The sequence below is a fragment of the Rousettus aegyptiacus genome, unplaced genomic scaffold (assembly GCF_014176215.1).
Source record: "Rousettus aegyptiacus isolate mRouAeg1 unplaced genomic scaffold, mRouAeg1.p scaffold_m13_p_14, whole genome shotgun sequence".
Classification (NCBI taxonomy): Eukaryota; Metazoa; Chordata; class Mammalia; order Chiroptera; family Pteropodidae; genus Rousettus; species Rousettus aegyptiacus.
The window spans coordinates 38,617,196-38,644,944 of record NW_023416289.1 but is presented as its reverse complement, the minus strand read 5'-3'; the positions used below and the strand labels follow the sequence as shown (position 1 = coordinate 38,644,944).

Below are 27,749 nucleotides of genomic sequence, written 5' to 3'. Positions count from 1 at the left end.
TATTTATTTCACTGAGTGCTCCACACTCAAGAGGTTTTATTTTTATCCTTATTTCTGAAATTTTCTTTGATTTCTTAATTTTTCCACATGGTTACTACAATCCTGTTTTTACTTCATGTAAATCAAGACGTGTGACCTGGGTTTATTTGGGCAAAAACAGGACATAAAGAAACAATCATATGGTGTATATTCATGAGAAGAATTTTTAAGGGATCAGAGTCTGAAACTGCAGTGCTATGGTATTTTTGTTGCAGCCCAATAAATGTCCTGGGGCAGAGTGTGCAGAGAATAATTCAAGTGGAAGTTCCAAGTGTATAACCCCAAAATTGTTCATTCTTTGGTCCCATCATGGAAGAAAATTGTTATAGATTCCTTAAACCTTGAGAGCCTAATGGTACCTTGTAAGTTATAAAGTACCCTACGAAGGTGGGATTAAACTCTTGGTAGAAGAAACATGACCCATTTGGTGTTCTAAAAAACAATTTTTTAAAATGTTTTATTTTCTTAAACACAACAGAATTAAGCTTTCAATGCACTGGTACCCTCACATAATCATTTTTATGAATTCTACATTCCATTTGTATAAGAAAAGGACAAACAAGAGAACTTGAACAGAAGTTAAAAACAAACCTCTGCATACTTTATAAGTCAACACAAGTCCACTTTCACTTGTACTTCCCGTTAAGTACTATGTTCAGATGGCGGTAGTTGTAACAGTGATCTTGAGACATTGAGAGAACATAAATCATCAGAGATTTGACTGTGACTTTGCTCTGTAGATTGCTATGGTTGTGTCCACTCAGCAACTCTTTCATCTGAAATGATCTCCCCATCAGTTGAGGACTTTTGCCACTTTTGGCCACTAATAAATCATTATCTTCTTTCCTGAATTCCCATTTTCTTTGGAAATTTACCTTCACCTATACTGTCCTGAATTTCTGGTTGGTAAATCAGGCATATCCTCTCTTACGGTAAGGAGAATAATGACTGTACCCCCAAAAGTGTCCATTCCCTGATCCTCAGAACTATATTATGGCATATGACAAAAGGGAATTAAGGTCAGCTGATAAAATGGGGAGATTGTCTTGGATTATGGGGGATGATTAAATTTTATTAATTAAAACACAAGACATAATACATTCTGAATAAAATGGCAAAAGGAATGCCAACAGTTAAATGTGAAGCAACCACATGCACATTCTATTCTGGTTTTGATTAAATGCCCCTCTCAGATAACAGCTCTTTCTTCAGTTTCCAAAAATGAAACTAATTTTCCACTAATCTTTGATATACCACAGCTATTGCTACTCAATGGAGAAACTCACCACCATTTCTTCTCTATTATTTGTACTACAGAAGTGCTCCCTAGTAACCTAGCACTCTCCTCCCATGGAAAGCTCAGTCCCTTAATGTCTGGGCCTGCTTGTTTCATGGTCAGTTGGTAAAGCATTCTTTTCTATCACCTACAGTGGCCTATCTGGAGAAGGGGACCAGAATAACCATGATAACATACCATACTCTTACACTATTCTCTGCCTTCCCTGATGCTAATTCATACAATAATAAATATGATAATCAGTGTCATTATCTAGGGAATATGGATCTGAATGAACTACTGGATGGTTGTTTAGCCTTGAGTGCACAGTAAAGGATTTTTCATACTCATTATACTTGTAAGGCTTCTCTCCAATATGAATTCTCTAGTGACTGACAAGGTGTGAATTTTGACTAAAGACTTTGCTACAGTCATTACATTTGTAAGGTTTCTCTCCGGTATGAGTTTTCTAATGATTTGCAAGGTATAACTTCTGACTGAACACCTTGGCACAAATATTTATATGGCTTCTCTCCAGTATGGATTATCTGATGTGCACCAAGGTGTAGCCTTGCCACATCCACTACATTTGTAAGGTCTCTCCCCAGTATAGATTACCTGATGGTAAACTAGGCAAGAACTCACACTAAAAACTTTGCCACACTCATTACATTATTAAGGTTTCTCTTCAGTATGTATTCTCCAATGTCTTGCAAGCTGTGATGAGTGACGAAAGTCCTTGCCACACACATTACATTTGTAAGGCTTTTCTCCACTGTGGATAACCTGATGGTACGTTAAGCTTGAACGCACTCTAAAGGCTCTGCCACACTCATTACATTTGTAAGGTTTCTCTCCAGTATGTATTCTCAGATGGCATGCAAGGTTTGATTTTTCACTAAAGTCCTTGCCACACACATTACATCTGAAAGGTTTTTCTCCACTGTGAATTACCTGATGGTTGGTTAGCCTTGAGCGCACGCTAAAAGCTTTGCCACACTCGTTACATTTGTAAGGTTTCTCTCCAGTATGTATTCTCAGATGTCTTGCAAGATGTGAAGAGTAACTAAAGTCCTTGCCACACTCATTACATTTGTATGGTTTTTCACCAGTATGAACACGCCTATGTCTTGCAACATGTGATTTTCTATAGAAAACTTTGCCACACTCATTACATCTGAAAGGTTTCTCTCCAGTGTGGATCATCTGATGTCTACTTAAGCTTGAACTCACACTAAAAGCTTTGCCACACTCATTACATTTGTATCGTTTCTCTTCAGTATGTATTTTCCGATGGCATGCAAGGTTTGATTTTTCACTAAAGACTTTGCCACACTCATTACAGTTGTAAAGTTTTTCACCAGTGTGAACGCTCTGATGACGTGCAAGGTTTGATTTATAAATATAAACCTTGCCACATTCATTACATTTGTAAGGTTTTTCACCAGTATGAATGCATTGATGACTTGCAAGGTATGATTTCCTATGGAAAGCCTTGCCACACTCATTACATTTGTAAGGCTTCTCTCCAGTGTGGATAATCTGATGTCTACTTAGGCTTGAACTCACACTAAAAGCTTTGCCACACTCATTGCATTTGCATTGCTTCTCTCCAGTATGTATTCTCCGATGGCATGCAAGGTTTGATTTTTCACTAAAAGCCTTGCCACAGTCATTACATTTGTAAGGTTTCTCTCCACTGTGGATTACCTGATGTCTAATTAGGCTTGAACGCACACTAAAGGCTTTGCCACACTCATTACATTTGTGAGGTCCTTCTCCACTATGAATTACCTGGTGGTAAATTAGTCTTGAACGCATACTAAAGGCTTTTCCACACTCATTACATTTGTAAGGTTTTTTCCTGCATTCTTTTTCTTTTGTCAGTACTGAAAGATGCCTAAAATCATTCCCATACTTATTAGAAATGCTGGCCTGGACTGAGCAGGTGTTGCTGACAGAGTTCTCAGCCAGATTACATCCATAAATGTTCCCTTCAGTATGAAATATCTGCAGTTCATCCTGAAAGCTTAATCTCAGCCTGTTTCCAATAGGCTTGTTTCCTGCGTCCTTTTGACCGTCTTGATCTCTTCTATCACTGAGATGTTTTCTAGGGGTGATAGGCATTCTTTTGTAATTTTTCTCATCATCTCTCCATTGACACTCAAAGGCATGCATATTTTCCTTGATTTCCCTTAAGTAAAAGTCTTTGATTACATGGCTTTCTGGTCCACCAAACATCACTGTTTGAAATACTTCTCCTTTATCACTGGTTGTTGTTGGCTGTAACAGCTTGATCACATGTGGAGGAGAGATGTCTACAAGATATAAACAACCACAGATATCCTATTAACTACAGTTTCTAAATAAATGTTTCATGTAAAAGCTGTATGACACTAAAAGTACAGTTATACTGTACAGTTATAAAGCTTCTCAACCATGGTACTCGAATTTTTAAAAACAGTGAGAAAATAGGGTTCTTTACTAATAAAATAGTGATTGTATGTAATTCAAATTAATTTTAGGGCAGCCTAGTTTCAAACACCCTATGATAAAAACACGTTGTGCAAACTTATATTAGCTCTCAAAGAAAGGTATTTTTCCACCATGACCCCCAAATATATACCATTTTACAGTAACCATACTGCTATCTCATAACTGAGAAAAAAATTGTACATATTTACACATAAATAAATGCCAAAGAACAGATAACATTGTAATGGTAAATAATACAAATAAGATTATTTAAATAATTTAAATAATGGGCAGTTTAAAATTGTACAACAAATATAACATTAAGAACAATTTTTTAAATTATCCAGAATATTTTTCTAAATACCTGTTATAAAACTATCTGAACCCATTAAGAATAGGCATTTTAGAACATCGACAAGTGATGCATGTTAGTTATACTGCATAATACATGCTGAAAGACCATCATCTCCACATCAAAAAAAAAGTCATTAAATAAAATGTTCTAGGAAACCATGATAAACCAGCAATAAATAACAAGAGTCTTTAGTATGGAAAACTATACTCCATTAAACTCTAAACATTCCCCCATAAGAATAAAGAAAGAACTTTCAGAAAGATCACACAACATGGGAACTGGAAACTATACTAGGATCACTGACTTCTGAAGTATCAGGTCAGAAAAATACATAACATTATAAAGAAGATTACGAGAAGGAAGCCAAAGGTCACCATTATGATTTTATGGTAGCAGTTATACAATTGCCCACCACTAGAGCAATTCCCTATGTAACACAGTCTGTACTTTGAAAATTTTTTAACTAAGGTGAGGGAACAAATTACAAAACAAAAACGTACAATATAATACAAGCAAAAGGGTATCTCATAATAAATAAGATAGAATATCATTTATTACACAAAAGTAACTTTTGAGTCTTTAGTATAAAATGTGCACTAAGTCATCTAAACGTACTCATACGCTTTTAAAAACCTTGCTGGAAATTACCACTATTTTTCAATAAAAGGAGTAAACTCACAGGGTTTATGTATATAACCTCCATTTATATACAAAGAGAACCGGGATTTAAACCTGGACTCACAGACTCGGGTGATATGTTCTTAAAGCATGACTGCCCACCCAGGCAGTGCAGATCACCAAGAGCTCAGAAAGAAACACTTCAAGAGAGATGCAAGTGCTGGGCTACGTAACTGACAGTGTTCCTCAGCCGTCACCCCTGCGATGCCCTGAGAAGGTTGTTCTGCTGATGAAGGGGGCATTTTTTACAGTCTGAGGAGTGCAGGTGGGCAGAGTTTGGGAGCACAGACTTAACATGCTAGGAAATAACAGTGTATTCCAGCCAGATCAAGGTGCTACGTGAGGGCGTCAGGACTGGAGAAGGCAAGTGGAGTATAGGAAGTAAAGGACATGTGGGAGTGGCAGGAGGGCAACTAAAATCCTGACCTTGGAAGAAAGAAGAACTGGTTTAGCGAGTAGCAGAATACTGTCCCACTTGAAACTGTGGGAATTATACTATGAGCATGGGGCACAATGAAGGCGATTTAAAAATGGAGAGTGTGGTGTGGTAGGTGGAAGCAGGTTTACGCCTATTAGAATACTTGCTATGAAATTTATTAAATTGAGTACCATATGAATTCCATTCCCAGGCATATTTCATGAAAATATACATAGATATTCCAGGACAATTGTGCAAGAATGCTCTTACCAGGAGCGGAAGGGAAAACCCACAAAAAGTCCAGCATGAGCAGATGGATGAGTTTATTCTACACCTATGCAGACACGATAAAATCATATGAACAGTACGACAAAGTAGGAAGACCACAGGTTCAGAATGATCTCCTGGCTGGGTGGGCAGAGTTTGTTTTAGGAAACAAGGCTAGCAGAAGGTTTTGCCAAGGTCTGAGCATTTCGAGAATGTGAATCACGTTAGTTTATTAAAAGAGAAAATGGAAAAAGAACCTTCTAAATAAAATATTATAGATTTTTGAAAAAGAATTTTAACAATTTTGGTATACGGACTTTTAGGTTAAGACTCCTTGTTTGATATTAAAAATAATAATGTCTCTTTTGCTGGGGTCTCTAATGACTTAAAATCATATCACTGGATCTCTTAACACAATCTCTGCAAGAAAAAAGATGTGGGAGTAATGTCAGCCAGAGAGCAGACCGGTAAACTCTAGGCACTGATGACTCCACAGAGACACCAAATTAACAAGAATATACAAACGAAAAATCCTTTGGGAGAACTCTAAAAACCAGATAAGATGCTAGAGCACTAACAAATCCCTTCCCTCAAAACACTGAACCATAAAGTATAGGACAGTGTATTGCAATTTAATCACCTTTGAGTCCCTCCCAGCCCAGCACACTGCAGTGAGACTGAACAGAAGAAAGCTTCCCAATTCCCAGCTCCTCCTTCAGGAGGACATGCAAATCCAAACCACCATGAGGAATCACCTCCTCCCTGTTAGAATGGTTATTATCAAAAAGACCAGAGATAACAAGCGTTGGTGAGGATGTGGGAAAAGAGGGAACCCCAGTGCACTGCTGGTAGGAGGGAACCTCAGTGCAGCCACTATGGAACATGGAAAACAGTATGGCATTTCCTCAAAATATTTAAAACAGGCCTACCATAAGATCCAGCAGTTCTACTTCCGGGTACAGGTTAAAAGGAAATGAAGTCACTATCTTGACCAGATCTGCACTCCCATGTCCACTGCAGCATTATTTACAAGAGCCAATATATGGAAACAACCTAAGTTTCCAACAACAGATGAACAGAGAAAGGAAATGTGATACATGCACGCACACACACACGCACACACACACACACACATACATTTTTGAATATGAATATCGTTCACCCATCAAAAGGAAGGCAATCCTGCCACTTGTACCAGCACAGGTGGACCATGATGCCAGAGATGTGGGTTGGCAAAAATGGGAGATGTTAATCGAAGAGTAATACTTTCCAATTATAAGGTGAATAAATTCTATGGAGCTAATGTACAGCATGGTGACCAATGTTAACGATACAGTGATATACACTTGTTAGGAAGTAGACCTCAACTGTTCTCACTACAAGATGTAATTATGAGTTGATGAATGTGTTAACTAACCTATTGTAATTATTTAGCAACATAAATATGTATCAAATCTTCACACTGTACACTTTAAATTTATATCATGTTATAGGTTAAAACTTCTAACTAAGATTACTGAATCACTAATAAAAAATTTCAACTAAAAAAAAGCCAAATGGCTTTAGGGAAGAATTTTACTCACCATTAAAAAAGAATTGATGCTAATCTTAATCAAACTCTTCTGAAAAAATTGAAAAGGAAGGAATATTTCCAAACTTATCCTATGAGGCCAGGACTACCCTAATAGCAAAGCCAGACACGGATAATACCAGAAAACCACAGACCAATATCTCCAATGAATACTTATGCAAAATCATCAGTATATTTCACCAGCACATTAAATGAATTATACATCATAACCAAGGAAGCTATATTTTTGGAATGCAAGGATGATTCAACATATGAAAATCATTCAGTGTAATACTGCGCAGTAACAGAATTTAAAAATACATGATCATGTCATTGATGCAGAAAAAGCATTTGAAAAAAGTTAAGTTTTTCATGATCAAAACACTCAAACTAGAGATAGAAAAAAAAAAAAACTACATCAACATCAAATAGGACATGTATAAAAAGCCCACAGCTAACATCGTACTCAATAGTTCAAGGCTGAAAGAATTTCTTCTAAATTGGGAAAAAGAGTAGGATGCCTACTCTCAACTACTTCAATAAAACACAGTATAGGAAATCCAAGCCAGAATAGGTACAAGAAAGATAAACTAAATAGAAAAAGGAGAAGCAAAATTATCTTTTCACAGCCACGATGATATAATAAATAGAAAACACTGAAGATCCTGCAAAACAAAAAAACTAACGAATGAATTCAGAAAAGTTGCAAGTTATAATTAATATGCAAAAATCAGTTTCTATACATTAATGGTGAACGATCAGAAAGGAAATTGAGAAAATAATTCTATTTACAACAGCACAAAAAAATACTTAGGCATAACCAAGGCCAAGGAGAAGAAGATTCATATACTATAAACTAAAAACATTGCTGAAAAAAATTAGAGAAGACACAAACAAATGGAAAGATATCCCAGTTTCATGGATTTTAAGACAATATTGTCAAGATGTCAATACTACCCAAAGCAATCAACAGATTCGAGGTAATCTCTAGCAAAACCCTAATAGCGTTTTCTGAAAAAATACATAAACATCATAAAATCCATAAGGAATTCAGGAGACTATGAATAGGAAAAACAAGCTTGAAAAGGATAAGGTTTAAGATTTCACGCTTTCTAATTTTCAAAATTCTTGCAAAGCTAAACTAATCAAAACAGTGCGGTACTGGCATAAAGACATACGTAGAGACCAGCAGAGCGCAATAGAGGCATCAGAAATAAAGTCTTGTATATGTGGTCAAATGATATTTTATAAGGTACCAACACCACTCTAAAAAGGAGGGGCAGTCTATTCAACCAAAGGTGCTGAGAAAACTGGATATCAACACGCAAAAGAATATATCTGGACCAATACCTCACACCACATATAAAAATTAATTCAAAATGAAACACCTAAGACCTAAAATTATAAAACTCCTAGAAGAAAAAAATAGGTGAAAAGCTTAAATTGGATTCAGCAATAATTAATCAGACATGACAGCAAAAGCGCGGGCAACAAAAGTAAACACAGAAACTGAACTACATCAAAACTACAAACTACAGTACATCAAAAAGCACAAGTGAAAAGAATGAAATGGGAGAAAATATTTGCAAATCATATATCTGATGAGGTTAATATTGTGAATATAAAAAGAAGGCTAAAGGGTCTGCTTACCAATTATACCATGGGGGCCAGTGTCCCCACACCAACAAGTAAACCTCTTAACACAAGCTAGTGCCCCACATGTCAACTCAATTCTGCCACTACCTACCCAAACAGTGTCGGATCTCACAGGTCAAGGGTTCTGTCCTATAAAAACGCCCCTTCTCCGTCCCACTCAGATGCTAATCACAACTCCAGGCTGGCACCTGGCTTCGGACAGACCAGCTATAGATTAGAGGTTTCAACGACCCTTTCCTTGGGTTTGCTCCTCGGATTCGATTTATTAGAGTGGCTCACAGAACGGAGATAACTGATTTATTATGAAAGACTATAACTCAAGAACAGCCAGATGAATAAATGCACAGGGCAAAGTATGGTGAAAGCGCGAGGAGCTTCCATGCCCCTCCCAGCACACCATGCTCCCCAACCTCCACACGTTCACTAACCTGGAAGCTCTCGGGACCCTCTCCTTTTGGGTTTTCATGGAAGTTGCATTACACAGGCACTGCTGATTACATCACTGGCCACTGATGATTCAATTCAATCTCTAGCCCCTCTCTCCCCTCCCAAGAGGTCATGAGGTAGGACTGTAAGTTCCAACCCTCTAATCATATGGTTGGCTCCCCTGACAACCAGCCTTCCCATCACTGCGGGTTTCCAAGTCACCTCATTAACATAAACAGAGTTGTGACTTAAAGGGCTTCTTATGAATAAGACACCATTTCACCTTTAAGACCCTGAAGGGACTGCAGGAACTGAGGACAGGAGACCAAATGTTACAACAAGAGATCCTCCCATTGCTCTCATCACTCAGGAAATTCTGAGGCTTTTGGGAGCTCATGTCAGAAATGGGGATGAAGACCAAATACGGGCTCCTTACTGAAAATCACAGTATCATAAAGTGCTACGACCCCAACAAGAACAACCACCCCAAATATCCTGTTTCAAAAAATGTGCAAGGGACTTAAGCAGACATTTCTCTAAAGATGATACAAATGGCCAACAAACATAAAGACATATTCAGTACCACTAATCATCAGGGAACTGCACATCTAAACCACAATCAGATATCACCTCACACCAGTTAGGATGTTGTACCATCAAAACAATAGAAAATAAGTTTAGGAAAGGATGAGAAAAAGTGGGAATTCTTATGCAATGCAACTGGGAAAATAAAATGTGGTATGCTATAGGCTGAATGTTGGTGTTCTTCTAAAATTCCAATATTGAAATCTTCAAAATCCAATGGTGGGCCTTTGGGCAGTAACTAGGTCATGAACACGGATCCCTCATGAGCAGGATGAGTGCCCTGAGATGAGACCAGAGACCAGCTCTCCTTCTGCCATGAGAGGATACAATGACAGGCCGGCTACCTGCCGCCTGGAAGAGGGTCTCCCCCAGAACTTAACCATGCTGGCACCCTGACCTCAGACATCCAGCCCCCAGAACTCTGAGAAACACTTTCCTGTTGTTAATAGCTAGCCAGTCTATGGTACTTTGCTATAGGAGCGTGAACAGACTAACACCACGATCTAGCAATTTCACTTGTGGGTGCACATACATAAAAAACAAAAGCAGATCTCGAAGAGATATTTGCACACCCGTGTTCACAGAAACATTATTCACAATTGCCAAGAGGTAGAAAAAACTCAAATGCACACTGACAGATGATTTGCACAAACAAAATGTGGTAAAGATATGCAATGGAATATTATTCAGCGTTCAAAAAGAGTTGCAAATCCAGTCATTTGCTCTAACATGGATAACCCTTGAGGACATTATGCTAATTGAAATAAGCCAGTCACACGAAAGACAAATACTATATGATCCTATTTATGGGAAGTACCTAACATAGTCAAATTAGTAGAAGTAAAAAGAACGCTATTTGCCAGAGGCTGGGGAGAGACTGACGTAGCATGCACAATGACACACATGGGATGAAAAATGTGGCGTGAACAATGGTTTAGTCAACAGCCTCAGTGATAGGAGGTGTGAACTTGGACTATGTTCTTCCTAGGAGAAATTTCCATACTACTCCTTGTGACACAAAGGGGATGATCATTAGCATGTATTGTGTGATCAGCACTGTCACAGTGCCCTGGAGAGGTGCTGTTTGACGTTCTTCAAAACCGCAGAGAAAACCGAAAACACTTATCCGCCAGCCTCTCATGATGCTTTCTATCTCAGTATCACGAGACATGCTGACCTGTGCTGCTGCTCTATGCAGCAGGATAAAATTACAACATATTAAAATAATCTCCTTCAAGAATATTCTGTGACTAAGTAAACCCATTCTGTAAAGGAGTCCACCGGAAGTTGTCCATTACCTAAAGGAGGATTATCACAACAGGAAATAGGATAAAAGTTTAGACCTTAATATTGTGTATTTCAAAGGAAGTTACAGAGAATATGAAATCTGGAAAAGTCTACATGCCCAACAAAGTGGAGTGGTGCAGAGAGAAGAAAATGTAAGATATGGGTCAGATGTTGTAGGATCCTGAAATAGGTCACAGATACCCACAGGCACCAAGCTAAGATCCTGAAAGACTGATACATGCTCCCCACGTAGGACTAGAAATCAAAGACAGGATCTTTCTGCCCACTGTCTTCACAGTTTTCCTGAGTAAGAAAGTTACAGAAGCTCCAACCCAGCTCCCTGTGACACATACTCCTCAAGTGTGTAGCAAAATCAGGACAGAAAATGGTTGAGGGGTCTGAACAGACAACAGTGCTAGAGACAGCTCTACGCAGTTTCTGGGGCGCCAGATGGAATAGGAGAAAGCCAGTGTTTTCTTGTTTCCTGGTCACGTCTTCCAACTACAGCAAATGGGGATGGAACAGGAGTCAGGACTACAAAGGCCTCGGCTCTGATCTAAATGGACTAAAAACTGAGCATCTGATGGAATTAAGTGCAGAAGAGACCAAAGAGGTAAGAGACAGATTTGAAACAGCCCGCTCCATGCTCCTCAAAGTCGAGGAACCAAAGAGGTCACAGGGGCCAGAAAACAGTGTTGTGATCATTACAAAGATTGGCTTTGGTCTCTTTTATAGCTACGGCACCAGCAGAAGGTGACAAGATAAATTTTCCATGCTGAAGGACAGACTGATAAGATGAGAAGAAGAAATGTTTCTTTTAAAGTTCACAAGAAACAAACTTCTGTTTTGCCTTAAAAGTCTCCCATTTTCCAAACACTATTAAAGGTGTGGTTTCCTCTATTCCTTTCTGACCTCTCACTTCTGTACATTCCTTGGATACATTCCAATTAATTTGATCTTTTTGATGTTTTTCACCTCACTCTCCACAGTCCAGGGCTCTCTGCCTTCCTCCAAAATGAAGCTCATAATCAGGTCAGACAGAAATTCCTGATTATAAGAAAGGAATATCAAGGAATATCAAGTGCTGTGGCTTTTCCAGAATCCCAGCTGTTTGTTCAGCTGAGAGGATGGTAGACATGGGTCTAGAAAAATATTTCACAAATCCATCCACTGCTTGCCTCCTTCTGGGCATATGGACTAGTGTAATATGCAGAGGCCTAGCGCTCTTCCAAGAACTACTGAATCAGAAGCAGAGGGACAGAAAACATAAAATTGGATAGTTTTTAAAAAGCTGGATATTTTAAATATATACCATAAGGATTTATAATTACTTAAGCTCTGGAACAACCCTGATGTATCGTGAGATGGGCTGATCATCTGAAGAAAAAACAAGTTTAAAGTCCTGATGCCAAAGAATAAAGCTGTTCATTTCTGAGTGAACAGGGCTTTGATCTCAGTCAAGCAAACTCTAGAACTTAAGTCAATGGTAAGGGCTCCCAAGACGCACATAAGGAAAAACGTAATGATATCCAGGGCAGATCCTGACTTCTGAGGGAAGCCATCCTCACCCAGGGAGAGCAGGTTCCTGTAGTTCTCTGACATCACATCCCTGTACAAGGTCCTCTGAGCGGGGTCCAGGCATTCCCACTCCTCCTGAGAGAAATCTATGAACACGTCGTTGAATGTCAACCATCCCTGAAATGAAAAACACATTTCATCAAAGAAGCCATGAAAACAGTTCTTATCTTCACATTCAACGAGAGAGGTGTAAGCATCAATTCAGTCGATATGTGCCTTCTGATGGATCCACATAAAGGAATTTGAGAAAGTTATGTGTCCTACTTTTAATTTCTCATGCTTTTCCATAAGATTATGACATCTTCCAAAATAATGTGGATATCTCACTTTTGTGGACAATACGTGAAATATACAAATAAGAATTCAACACTCAACTCTATGCAGTAATGTTAGATATTATGTTCTATACACTGAATGATATTCAATATCTAGATGAGCTACAGCATGACCGGTGTCTTCAGAGATGACAAAGTTCACAGTACCATTACAGAAAGGTCAGACTCTTAAATTGTGATGATGACAGTGACAGCAATGACTAAATGTTTTCAAAAACATATGCTAAACACTGCTTTAAATGCTTTACATGTATTAATTTCTTATCAACATGATAGCTCCTTACAGAAAAGTCTGGTCCTATTTTACAGAGGAGGAAACTATGTCACAGACACTGTAGGAAACTAACCTCAGATCACACAGCTAAGAAATGACACAGCAAACACCTGAAATCAGGTGGAAAAGCTTTAGAATTGAACTTAAAGAATCAAACAATTAAGTAACAGACAGACCATTAAAAGTGTATTGGCAGATGATGCCCTGAGAAACCAGAATGAAGTTCAAGATTAACAACATGGCATCACATAAAAGGTCATTATAGTCCACAAGCATACACACACGTACTCACATGCACATATTTTGCTACTATTTAAATCATTCACGTGATAGTGTAGAAAAAAATTTAAAGCCATGGAATATATTTAAAACATCACTTCAACTGCTAAAAATATAAAACTTATTTATGAAATGATGAGGTCTTTTATAGAAATTATGGACTTCGACATCTTTGTACTCATGCACATACATATAAACACACAAATTAACTGAAATGAGAGTTGTGTCTCAATGACATATTTTTGGATGATTTTTTTTTTAACTACATTTGTATTCATGTGTATTTCAGCATCTTTTGGACGATGAAAATGTCAGTTATACTTAATTTAGTTTGCCAACGTTATTCTATAAAAGGTTAGTAAATAGAATGGTATAAACATGTAAAAAACATAAAGTACTTTGACTCCATCTCTATAAAATATCTACATTCAAAATTATAAATTCGATTTTATCTATTTATTTATATAGGCATAACAAATACCAATCAGTTTATCTCATTCATAAAACAATGAGTCAAGATTGAAAAAATTGAGTGTTAAACATTCATTTAACAAATTGAAATTTAAGAACTCATCATACTAGTGGATATGTGAAAAAATGATTAGATAATTAAAACTCATGACAAAAAGAAATTGGGGAAAAGACTGTCGTTAAGGACAAATATTTCGCCAAACATCGTATTCAGCAGAAAACACCGTATGCATTTCCTCTGCCCTCACATCAGAGAAAAGGGGGACAGCCGTGGCTCCTGCCGTTTGCCACTGTACAGTATGCCTGATCAGAGTCCAGCAGAAGAGGGAAACGGAGGGAAAAATAGAACAAGAAAGAGAGTCAAAGAGCAGGAACTGTTAAAATTCACGAATCTAACGACAGAGACAGGCTAAAAATAAAAGGATGGGTAAAGATGGTCCATTCAAACAAGACCCAAAAGACAGCAGGGTTATTATAGGAAACAAAACAGACTATTAGATAAAAACTGTCACAGGAGACAAAGGATATTATAATGATAAGAGGATATTTTCACCAGGAAGATACAGCATTTATAAATGTAGATGCATCTAACATTAGCCCTCACAAATATATGAGGTAGACACTGAGAGAAACGAAGGGAAAAATAGGCTACAGCAAGCACAGTAACATATGAGACTTCAGTACCCCAGTTTTAGTTATGGATACACAACCAAACAGAGGACTTGAACAATACTACAGACTGATGGACCTAACAGACATATACGGAAGACTCCACTCTACCCAACAACAGCAGAAAACACATTCTTCTCAAGCACACATGGAGTATTTTCCACGACACACGGTGAACATGTTAGGCCACAAAATAAATCTTAAAAAAATTTTTTAATTGAAATCATAAAATGTATCTTCTCTAACCACAATGCAACTAGAAACAAATGGCAAAAGAAAAACAGGAAAATCCACGAAATGTGGAAATTAACTCACCCTTAAATGATAAATAGGTCAAAAAAGAAATCACAAAGGGAATTTTTATACTGTCCAGATACACAAAACATTGAAGTGTAGGGGATGCAATGAAAGCACGACTAAAACTAACATCTACAGTGGCATATGCTTACATTAGAAAAAGCAAAGATCTCAAATAAGAAATTATTTTACACCTCAAAGAAGGTAAAAAAACTAAACTCAATTTACCAGAAGGAAAAAAGTAAATAAGAAAGATTAGAACAGACATGAATGAAATAGAGAATAAAAAAATGACAACATCAGCAAACCAAGAATGGTTTTTCGAAAAGATTAACAAATTAACTAACTCTTAGCTAGACTAATAAAATTAGATGATTGCAATAACTAAAATCAGAAATGAAAAGGGGACATTGCAACTGGTGTCACAGAAATTTTTTAATACGATAAAAAAAAGCATGGAAAAATATATGGAAGAAAATTACAAGTATAGATATATTTCCAAGAACATATAATCTATTAAGACCTAATCACAAATAAAAAATGTGAATGGAATTATAAGTGCAGAGATTCAACCAGTAATCAAAAACTTCCGTAAAAAAAAAATCCGGGACCAGATGACTTCCATGCAGATTTCTCCCAAACATGTATGCAATAATACACTAATCCTTCTAAAAATCTTCAAAGGATTGAAAAGGGAACACTTGCAAACTCATTCTATGGAGCCTGCATGATTCTGATACCAAACCCAGAGAAACACACAAGAAAAACACAGACCAATTATTCTTCATCGACACTGATGGAAAAATCCTTAACAAAATACTAGCAAACCAAATTCAAAAGCACAATAAAACAAGTGTACATCATGATCAAATGGGATTTATTCCTGTTAGGCAAGGATAACTCAACATACAAAAATCAATTAATGTAATATATCACATTAAAAAAAGAAAAAAAACAATGATCATCTTAATTGAAGTAGAAAAATCATCTGACAAAATTCAGCGTTTCAAGATAAAAACACTCAACGAACTGAGATGAGTAAACTACCTCAACATAATAAAAGCCATATATAAAAAGCTCATAGCTAACATCATATTCAACAGTGAAAGACTTTTCTTCTATGTTCAGGAAGAAGGCAAGGATAAACACTCTCCACACTCTTATTCGACCAAGTACCGGAAGTCCTAGGCATAGCAATTACACAAGAAAAAGAAATGAGTCATCCAAATTGGAAAAGAAGCAAAATGATCTCTTTTTGCCGACAATAAGATCTTATATGTAGAAAACCATCAAGATTCCTCAAGAAAACTGTTACAGCTAAAAAGCAATTTTCAAAAAGTAGGATACAAAATCAGCACACAAAAATCGGTTGTGTTTCTATACACTTTGACAAAAAATAATAGGAAAAGGAAAGTCAGAAAAAAATTTTATTTACCATAGTATCAAAGAGGATGAAATACACAGGAATAAACTTATCTAAGGAGGTGAAAGACTTCTACACTAAAAACTAGGAAACATTACTAAAAAAAAAAAAAAAAAAAAAAAAATCAAAAAAGCAAGTAAATAGTAAATACCTTGTACTCATGCATTGGAAGACTTACTATTGTTAAAATGTCCATACTACCTAAAGTGTTCTACAGATTCAGTGCACTCTCTATCAAAATCCCAGTGGCAATTTCTGCAGAAATAGGAAAAAACCTGCCAAAACACTCTTGAAAAAAAAGTTGGAAGCCTCGCTTTTTTAGATTTCAAACATGTGACAAAGCAAGAGTAATCAGGGGGGTGTGATTGTGGCATTAAACCAGATTCGTAAACCAATGCAATAAAAGAGAAAACTCGAAAATAAACCCCTCCACATATGCCAAATGATTTTCGACAAGGACGCCAAGACTACACAATGGGGAAAGGACAGCCTCTTCAACAAATGGTGCTGGGAAAACTGGGTATCGACATGCAAAAGAATACAGCTGGAACCTTCCCTGCATCAAAACTAAAATCTTCTGGATGTCAGAGGATACAATTCACAGAGTGAAGATGCAACCTCTGAGAAATGAATGATAAAAACAAACTAAAGAATCTCCAACTGTCAGACATTTCCGTTGACTTCGTATTTTAAAACTGACAATAGAGTATAACAGCCTCTGTCATTGATGTCTGTTGGGGAACTTTCCATTCCTTTCTCAGTCATTACTATTCTGAAGTCAGTTACACACTCATTTAGCTTCAAGTGTATTACAAAACAATCCACTACAAAAATATTTCCACTTATTGGTCCCTTTCCAGAACTTGTCAGGTACTCGGGAATACAAGTACGTGACTTCCATGTGGATCTTTATATCCTGGTTGACAGAGAGGTGACAGTGCATCCAGATTGGCCCCCAAACAACTCCTGCTGCCTAACCTCATTGAGGCCACGAGACCTACACTCCATCTCCAGTCCAAGGGCGTGAAGCCCTGTCCACGACGATGCCCAGTGGAGCCTCTTCACAGTCATAGCGAGATGGGAGTCTAACTAGGATGAGAGGGACTGAAGGAAGGCCCAGGTTGAGTGTGAACAAGTGGCAGGCAGAACCTTTCAGCTTAGAGAGATCAGTAAGTCAAAGAGCATTTCAGGAAGGACAGACACAGCAATCAACTGAGAATATGACTTTACCTGAGAAAGAGCCATTCCGGACCCCTCTTTCTTTTCTCTGCCTCCTCTTCCGGACTTCTCAGGCAACAAAAGTCTTTAGAGGTCAATCTGGAAAGTTGAAAATATACTGTTTATCAACATCCACCCTTCCTGTGCCACAACCACACACACAGGGGACACCTCATCCCGTGAAGAAGACAATGTCTGCTGCCCCTGCTACGGGGAGATTCGGGACAGCAAACTCCTACTCAGAGACCAACACGTGAGCTTTCCCACCTCTTCAGATCACACTCCCCTCCTGGTGAAGCCCTCACACACACGACGACAATGGGGACCCGGCTGCCCCAACACTCCCCTTCAGGTCACAGACCTGGTCCTGATCAAACCCAAGGCAGAGCTGAGCCCCACTCCTCACCCTCACCCCAGATCTCAGCCCTCAGAAATGGAGGACCCAGAGCCTTGCTGCTCAATGCCGGATACTAAGTGGAATCACCTGAAGCACTTTAAATATTATTGAGCTGGTCCCGCCCCAATATTTGAACGAAACTTTCTGGTCGGGGTGCAAGAGGTGTAATTACAAAATGCCTCAGCAACCTAATGTGAGGTGGGATTAGCACCACCTCCCACCTGCTTGTTCTTTTCCACTTTTTCTGAGGCGTAGTCAACAAATACATATTGTGCCTAATCAAGGTGTAAAAAGTGATCATGTGAAATACACTTACACTGTGAAATAATGATCACAATCAATTTAATTTTCCATCAACTCACAATTACCATTTTTGTGTGTGTCTGCGTGGTCAGAACACTTGGGAGGTTTCTCAGCAAATTTCATGTATGTAATTTCATGTAATACAGTATGATTAACTATAGCCACTATGCCCTACTAGATAACCAGAACTTATTCATTTTACAACTGAAAGTTTGTACCCTTTGACCAACATCTCTCCATTTTATCCCCTCCAAGCCCCTGGTAAACACCACTCTCCTCCCTGGTTTTGAGTTTGACCTTTCTAGATTCCACATATAGCAAGATCATATAGTACTTGTCTGTCTCTGTCTGGCTTAATTCCTTTAGCATAATGTTCTCCAGGTTCACCCATGTTGTCATAAATGGCAGGATTTCCTTTATTTTTATGGCTGAATAATATTCCATCATAGATAGATACACCTCCTGTTCTTCATCAAAGACATTTAGGCTATTTCCGATCTTGGCCGTTGTGAATGATGCAGTAATGCTGGGGGAGTGCAGGTATCTCTTCAAAATGTTTTCATTTCCTTTGGATACGTACCCAGAAGTGGATCCCCCCCTTTCTTCATTGCTATGCACTCCCCTCTCACCTTCTCTATATCTATAGCCGGGTTTTATCTTTTTTTTGTTTTTTGCTATTCTGCTTATTTTGTTCTCCTCTGCTGTCCTGCTTCCCCTTTGTATTCCTTCTCACACCCGTCTTGCCTCACTAACTTTTTTTTTAATTTTATTTTATATTGTTAATTATTTATTGGGGTAACATTGGCTAATACAATTATATAATTTTCATGTGTACATTATCATTTGACATCTGTATATTCTGTTTACCACCCAAAGTCCAGTTTCCTTCGGCTACCATATATTTGATCCCCTTTACCCACTTCGCCCTCCCCCTGAACCCTATATTTGACCCCCTTTACCCTACCTCCTTCCTCCTCCCCCACCCCACTAGTAACCACTAGTCTATAGTCCTCTAGCAACCACCAGCCTATAGTCCATGTCCATGAGTCTCTGCCCACTAACTTCTAACCCCTCTTGTTGCTCTTTCTACCCAACATTCCTGATTGCCCCCAATCTCTCTGTATTTCACCATGGTTCCCTCTTTATTTTCCCAGTACATTCATCCTTTTCTGTTAGGCTCTGTCTCTCCCCACACTCTGGCATCCCAGGGTGGCTAGACTTCCTTCCTGTGGCCCACGGATCCAACTCTTCTATCCCCATCCCCCTCTGTCTGAAGTGCCTTACCATTGTTGCCCCACACCTATTGCCGACCTTCCTTTTTGCTCACCTTCATCTCCCCGGAGATCCTACCTTAAACTTCTATTTTCTCCCCCTGCTACTTTCACAGCTTATTCTTCCACTCTTACAGTCTCTTTCCAAACCCCTCCCTCATTCTCTTCATTGCCATCTGCTCTCCCTCATCTCCTCTCCTCAGTGTTTCTATCTCTCTCTGCCGCTGTTTCCGTTGACCCCCTCGTCCTCACATTCAGAAGGGATGGGGAGTAAGATGCCTGTAAGTTTTTACCTTAAAACTGTTAAGAGCGATTAACTAAAAATAGGCAAAAAAAAAAAAAAAAAAAAGCTGCTGTACAGGACAGAAACACACTCGAATCTCTACAAAGAGCACATTTTCCCTTGGAGGGGAATTTGGGACGGAACACTGGGTGCCACAAGTCGGGCCCAGGTTACTTCCCCCAACGCAGGGCCAGAGGAAGGGTGAGTAGGAAGGGAGGCCTGGGGAGCAAGGGACCCGGCCAGAGGTGGACGCGAGCAGAAGGGGAGGAGACGGTGTCTCAGGAAAGGGCTGGGGTCTCCAGAATACTAGGACTAGAGAGAGGATGTCGCCTCACCTGGGGCGGGGTGACCGGCGCTGCCCCCTGGGACCTCAGGGCGAAGTTGGAGGCCGCGAATCCACCTCGCGTAAGGACTTTAATGTCGTAACCGAAGCGAAGAGATCGCTACAAGGTTTTAAGAAAGGAAAAGAGGTGAAAGGAGGTGTCTACCTGGACCAAAGGCAGAAAAGCTTGAGAGCAGAGACCAGCCTCAGAGCCAATATAAATGCAAAGGAAAGCGCCCCCGGCCTCTCACAGCGACATCTGAATTTACTTGACAGACGGGGTGAATGCGGGGATGTTAAGGTCCGTGGCAACCCCACACTCCAATATTGGGAGTGGAGGCAGCGAGACACAGGTTTAAGATAGAAAGACAGAAACTTACTTCCCGCAGTGCGACCTCCGCTCTGCCTTCTCCGCTTCCGGGTCTGCGAGCAGCTCAGCGCGCGGGGAGGAGAGGCGGGGCGACTTGAGGGGGGGCCTGGGCGGAGCGCGACCAGTAGGGGGCGGGGCGTGGAGCGGTACGGGCGCGCGCGCGGACCGCAAGGGGCCGGGACAAAGCCGGTGTAGAGGTGGGGCGGGGGCGGGGCCTGGCCATTCCTCCGCCTGGCGCACAAGGTGCCTTCCGGCTGTAGGAATGCGTCGGGGTGTTTCGTGTCTTGTTCAACCGCGTTGCTTCCTGAATGTTTTGGGTTACTAGCTCTATACGTTTTAAGATAAAACTTGCAGTTGTGTGGCCACTTGTGTTGGAGACTGAGCTGTTTTAATCAGCTTGTAAACGGTTTAAATCAAAAGCTGTTTTTGCTCTGGGTTGCAGCTAGGTCCTGCCGGTGAAGCTGAAGCAGTTCAGCGTGAACTAGGATCTCTGCTAAGGGGGTGGATATGAGGCAGTGGTTGGATCCATGAACATTTTGCAACTAGAATTAATGTAAGCAGTTTAATTAAACCAAACCCGGATTTTTCTGTAGGGATCACAAACTAGAATATGAAATAAAAATCTCTCCCCGAGTAGAGTTGGTCTTTGTTGTGGTGCAATCAAATCTTGAGATGAATTGTGAGCCTTTATTAGCCGGCCCCGGACTGACTCTCTACCACGCAGGGTTAGAGGAGCTCTGTCCGAGCTTCCAGAGGAGGTAGCTTATAAAGCCTAAAAACACATCAAACAAGCAAGCAGGTTTACAGAAGCAGAAGTTGGCCATTAGCATATCTTTGCACAGGATATCTCCTAGAACTACACCCTGGTTAAACATTACAGAAGCAGAAGTTGGCCATTTGAAAATTTTCCACCCTTCACATTCCCCACTGGTTTTCTAGGGGAATTCAAATCATTGATTCGTCAACCTGGAGCCGTGGGTAGTGAGTTCTGAGAATCCTGAGTTTCACTGTCTGTACCCTCTTTTTTGACATATGTAGTTCACAACCTCCTTCCCCAGAGTAGAAATATACGTGGGGAACAACATGAATTAATTTATACACAAGAAACTCCAGTATCCTGAGAAGAGTAGTTTGAACGATACAAGGGGTGAGTCCGGTGTTGTAGGCAAACCAAGTCCCCATTGGAGCGACTAAGTAGCAATTCCTAGAACCCTGACTAAAGGTTGACGGGTCTGGGCAATGTGTGCCAGGTCATTGTCAGACCCCAGTGTTATGGACAGGCCAAATTGAGGCACTATTTCTGAGACTAATTTTTTTGCTACAACTCGAGCTGTCTCCTGCTTGGTGGGGAAGGCTTCAGTCTATCCCGAACAATGAACACAAGTAAGTACTTGAATCTGAAGGTTCCCGGGCTGACCTCGGTGAACTCTAACTCTTAATGTTCCCCCCGGTGCCTGTCCACACAGATGTGGCACCGGGCTGATACCTGTTTGGCCATTCATTGCAGCCCTGGAATGTAATAGTCTCTTTTCAACAGTTCAATTAACTAGGATCCTCTCAAGTGAGTTCTCTGGTGAACCTGGATTATAAGGTGTCGGGCTCCAGGCCTCAGGTACTGTTATGGGTGGACAATTTTCCAGTAAGCCAGTATTAAATATTTACTTCTGATTCTGTTAACCAGGGCGTGGTAATCTGATCAAGGATATGCTAGTGGCCTACTGTTACCCAGGGTGGGATGATCTGCTCAGGGATGTGCTGGTGGCTATATAAACTGCCTCTTCTGGGAGCTCGGGGCTGATCTCCTCTAACCCTGCGTGGTACAGTCAGTCGCCGGCCGACTAATAAAGGCTCACAATTCATCTCAATTGGCTCCGTGGCTCTTGGATTTGATCGCACCACAACAGTACTACAATGAAGCCGTCCGGGAGCCTAACACACCCAAGAGATTCCTCTTTGCCTCCCAGCTCGTTGCATAGTATAACTTCTCCTGAAGTGACGGTAGGGCCGGCAAACTGTCAATTGGCCCCACTGGTTTTTGGGCAGCCTCCTTTGCTGTCTGATCAGCGAAGGAGTTGCCTTGCACTACCTTAGAGCCCGAGTTCTGCTGCCCTGGGCAATGAATGATTGCCACCTTCTTTGGCAGCCAGATAGCTTTAAGGAGGGCTAAAAAATCTTCCTTGTTTTTAATTTTTTTTCCTCCTGAAGTCAAGAGGCCTCGTTCCTTATATATGGCCCCATGTATATGGGCAGTGGCAAAGACATACCTGCCGTCTATATAAATGTTCACAGTCTTGTTTTTTCACCTCAAGGCCTGGGTCACTGCTATTAGCTCGGCCCGTTGTGCTGAGGTTCCATGGCTCAGAGCCTGTGCCTAAATAACAGCCTCATTAGTCACTATAGCCGCCCCAGTATACCTGATTCCTTCTGTGACGAAGTTGCTTTCATCTATGATGGGCTGCTTGGGGTCGTCATCTGGTAGCAGGGTGGCCGGGATGAGAGCAGCAGTTTTCAGAAACTGAATGTGGGGCTTATTGTTGTAAGTAAGAACTTAATCCCAGTTGTTGAAGATGCTCAGGGCTACCTCAACTAGCTTAATCAAATTCTTGTTCTTAAACCTTCCTATCCTTTATTACTTCTTTTTTTTTTTTAGTATCTGGGGCCGACTGACTGACAAAAGGAAAGTTTTATTATTTGAGTTCTCTAGGTTGTTGCGGAGACGGTTATAAGAAGAGTCAGAGTCTGGAAATGCTTTTACTAATATGGGTAAGGGACAGGAGGAATGGCAAGGAATGGCAATGCTAGCATCCCCCACCCCTGTCTCCACGGCTTTTCATTCTCTCTCACAAAGCTGGCCTTGGAATTTATTATTAGTTACTGTCACGTTAGTAATTACAAACTACAGCCAATTCCCAGACTCAGCCTCAAGGCCACGGCCGTGTTTTCAGCTATTTCTTCTCAGGTATCTTTTTCCCATCTTCATCCCTAGAGCAAGAAGTCCCAGAATAGGTCAGGCGTGTTCGCCCTCCTTGCAATGTGTCCTTGTGTGCAAATCCACATGTGCTTCTGATGACCTTGTGGCTCCAAGCACCAGGCATCATGCCAGGACTGCAGGCACTTCTCACAACACCAAGTCAATAGGGGCGTATAACCAGTAAGACTCTAAGAGTTGTTCTAGAAATGCCGCTGGCGAGTCATCCTTGGCCTGGATGACTTCGCTTACCTTAGAAATGGAGTAGGTTTTCTGGCGGCAGACCGGAAGCCCTTGAACAGAACTTGGTGATACCGATCGAGAGCCTCCTTACCTTGGTCGGTGTTGGGGTCCCAAGGCGGACAGATGTTGGACATGGGCCGGATCGGTGGAAGGCTGTCTGTTGGGCTCTAATACCGCTTTTGCAGCCTGCTCCTCTGAGGTAAAAAGGACCTGGAGAAGCTGTTGACAGTCATCCCAGGTGGGCTGATGGGTAAAGAAAATAATCTCTAAAGAAGAGATTAGTCCCTGTGGTTTCTCTGAGAAAGGAGGGTTTTGATGTTTCCAGTTATACAGATCTTTCCTGTTATCTGAAATTCTAATTTCAATATCAAGACCATGTATTCACTCAAATCATAGAGCCCTTTGTTTCTGAATAGTCAAGTCCATTCTTGATATTCATGACATGCAACAATTTATAATAACTGAAATTATGATTGCTCACAGGTAAAGAAAAATCTTTCACAATCTCTTATTAGGAACAGACAAATAATCCAAACTCCAGTTTTGTGTCACTACACTGTTGATATTAAAGTTCATTTTAAAACCTTATGATAAACACATTTAATTTTAGCCAACTTGACCATATAAAACAAGATTTTCTCTCTCTCTTCACCTTTACAGCTTCATATATTCACCTATGTTTTTGTCCTTTATTTTCCTCTTTTGTGCCTCAAACGACCTTTAAATAACCTGAAACTATTTTAGAATAAAATTACTCTCCTTTTTCTTAAAAACACATCTTTCATATCTCAATACATGTTTTCTTTTCCTTGCAACTTTGTATACAGAATTTTTTCTTCACTTGTATTATTCTGCAGATAATATTCCACGCCTGAAAGGCTGTTTGCAGGTCGAGTGACCCCTCTGATGGCCACCTTGTTCTAAATGTGGGCCAATCTAACTGGCAGAACTTCTGAAGGTCAAAGGGAGTGACACTAGCTCCGTAGGTGTGGGTTCGTCTCCTGAAATCCTTAAAACGGTTAAGGAGGCACTGAAGAGGGGAGGACTGTTCGAGGAAGAAGCCTGACGCATGTTAGTAAAAACAGGCAAGAAAGAGAAAACCCCCATGAAAGCCAAATAAACTAGAGCTAGGATCAGCCGCTGACCCAGAGTCTAGTTGGAGGGGGCCACGGAGGCCAGACCTAAGGAAAACAGTACATTCGACCAGTCCATACAGACCAAGGCAAACCAGTCCAGACAGACAGACACAATATAGATGGACAAGACAAACTACAGGTAACACAAAACGCTAACACACCCAAAAACCTGAAGTCAAGTCTGACGTCTCAGATCTTGACCGAACTAGGGAAGTATTGCTGTGTCCAGCCTTCCACTAGTTCCCCTTAGGGCCCACCAACCGACAGATACTCAGAAACTTGAATACCTGTAATGCAGTCTGACTCACCCATGAAGCTGCTCCAGATGGCTCATGCTCAATTGCTACAGAATTGAACCTTTTGTCCACCTGCCCTCCCGGATGAGTCCACCTGGCATCCGGGGCTGAGAAACATCTCTCAGCGGCCGTCCCCTGGACAGGGCAGGTCCTCGCCCAAGGTGGCCAGGGTCGTGGGTCCCCCTCTGGAGAGATCTCGCTGGGGCCTCCAAATGTTGTGGTGCGATCAAATCCAAGACCCACAAGCCAATTGAGATGAATTGTGAGCCTTTATTAGCCAGCCTAGAGGAGATCACTCCCGAGTTTCCCGAGGAGGCAGCTTATAAAGCCTAAAACCACATCAAACAAGCAAGCAGGTTTACAGAAGCAAAAGTTGCCCATTAGCACATCTTTGCACAGGACATCTCCTAGAACTACACCCTGGTTAGACATTACAGAAGCAGAAGTTGGCCATTTGAAAATTTTCCACCCTTCACAGCCTTTTCATCCTGACACCCAACAGCACAGCATTTCTGTTTTTATCCCCTTTACCAAGACTCAACACTGCTTAGTACCAGAGACTTTTACAGGGACACGACCTGGGGTATGAGGCATGGAGGATTATCGCATGTGATAATTTAGGTACTAAGTATTGCTTTAAAAAATTTATTTAAAAATTGCATTTTAAAAATAATTTTTATTCTACTTCAAACTTGAGATAAATTGCCATCAATGCCTTAGAGATATACTTGTTCACATCATAATATACTTAAGTCAATGATATCTATATAATGTAATTGCTAATTCACCATATGTTTCATAAGAGTAATTAGAAAGTACATCTTTATTCTAAACTGTAATGCAATTAGTTCTCTTCTTTGTTGTCTATTTCTGAATGTTCTTCCAGGCGTGGATAACAAAACCTGTAAAAAATATAGTTTTTTAGACGAGATTGAGATCCATTTTCACCCAAATAATCTGATTTTGCAATATTTCTCTGGGCATTTAGTAGGGTGTTATATTCTCTTTAATATGAACTCTAAAGGAAGTAAGATTAGGTGATGAAATAACCCATAACTTCATTCCTACCCTCAATATTTTATGGCAATATCTCTTAGTTAACATCAACTATGTAGTATGTTTACCCACATTCCGACATGTAGAAGATTTCAGCCATAGGGAAATGACAATCAATTGAAACATTATGTTTAGAATGGAAAATCGACATGTTAAAAACGAACATATTTTCAAGAAATAATAAAAAGAAGGTCCTGACATCACCCAAAGGTGAATACAAGAAAATATGTTAGGACATTTTTAAAATATAGGGTGACTAGGATAGATTTAGGAATTTTTAGAAGCTAGATTATTCTGTAGTATGTAGTAGTGCTAACTAGCCATGTTGGTAAGAGAGAGGTTTCTGCATCGAATTCCATGATTCCAAGCAAAGAAATGAGTTGATATTGCAACTTTTCATTAAACAATATTGTGCAGCCATCCACTTTAAGCCCTGGTCTTTTGGTGCCCCTGAGAATTGGGGCCACACCTTCATCCCCTTGTCTCACTCACACTCAGAGAGTTCTAGAAGCACTGGCAAGATGATCCAAGCCTGGTAGCTCCACTGCTGTCTGGGGTCCACCTCTATTTCAAATTAAAGTCTCTGAGGCAGGTGCCTGCCAGGGGCCTTCCTGCCATTGGTCCAGGTCGGTACTGCCCACCGCATCGTTTTCCCACTTAATACCCTTCAGTGACTGCCTCAGGTTCTGGTCCCCTTCCCTTGTCAGCCGTGCTGCATAAAGTCCTCCCACCCTGGCCCCCCCCAAGCCTCGCCCCTCTCGGGCCCTCCAGAGTAGAGATAGCCACATCTCCTTGGCATTATTCCCTTTCTGTAGCCTCACTGGAAAGTGCTCTTCCAGGCAAGGGGCATCTTTCTTCCACGGCTGTGAATGTGCTGGGTGGGAGGTGGAGCAGAGACTGAGGAAGAACCAGAAAGACTATGAAAGAAAGGAAGAATGAAAAAGAGAGGATAAAATAGAGGATGGAGCAGGTGGATGTGGAGACACAATAAGAGCAAAAGAGTAACCAGAGAAAGAAATGGCAGGAGGAGAGAAAATAGAGAAATCTAGGTTAAAAGGTGTCTCCAGAGAGACCTTGACCAGCCGCAGGAGTCGGGGCAGCAAGAGGTGGGTACATCAAACCAAGAGAGTGGGGAGAGACTAAAAGAGTTGGGGCCACCAAAGACAGACATGGTGCTTGGACTGAAAAAGGAGCAAGAAGTGAGAGGAAGAGCAGAGGAAGAAACAAAGCTGGGAAGGAATCCCCTTGCCTTAATGCCTTCAATGGCTTCTCTTTGCCCTCAGGACAGAAATGCAGACTCCACTGTGTTGCTCCAGCAGGGACCTCTGGAGGTGAGGTGACCCTCCAGAGTCATTGAAATTTGAGAGAAGGAGCAGGCTTGTCATTCCTGCACTGACCAGACACTGGACACTGGCTGCCCAGGCACCCTATCAATTAACTATTGTAACTAATTTCATGATCTCCAAGCATGGGGTTTCCTCCTGTTTTCTGGTGCTGGGTGGGTGCTTAGTAGCCCAGAATGTGAGAG

At 40.5% G+C, this 27,749-nt stretch overlaps 1 protein-coding gene across 1 annotated transcript; it reads right to left on the bottom strand.

The window, feature by feature from the left end:
- Nucleotides 1–462: 462 nt before the first annotated feature.
- On the bottom strand, nucleotides 463–20,604 carry LOC107520945 (zinc finger protein 665). The gene is made up of 4 exons (XM_036231597.1): nucleotides 20,533–20,604; nucleotides 17,589–17,675; nucleotides 12,601–12,727; nucleotides 463–3,633 (listed from the first exon to the last, which is right to left on the bottom strand). The coding sequence occupies exons 2-4, from the start codon at nucleotides 17,601–17,603 to the stop codon at nucleotides 1,991–1,993; spliced, it is 1,785 nt and encodes a 594-aa protein (XP_036087490.1). The 5' UTR covers nucleotides 17,604–17,675; nucleotides 20,533–20,604; the 3' UTR covers nucleotides 463–1,990.
- Nucleotides 20,605–27,749: the final 7,145 nt, after the last annotated feature.

Coding starts and splice junctions, on each gene's coding strand:
- LOC107520945 (XM_036231597.1), bottom strand. Junction 3,634..12,600: donor CAGGAACCTGCTCTCCCTGG/GTGAGGATGGCT, acceptor TATATCTTGTAG/ACATCTCTCCTCCACATGTG.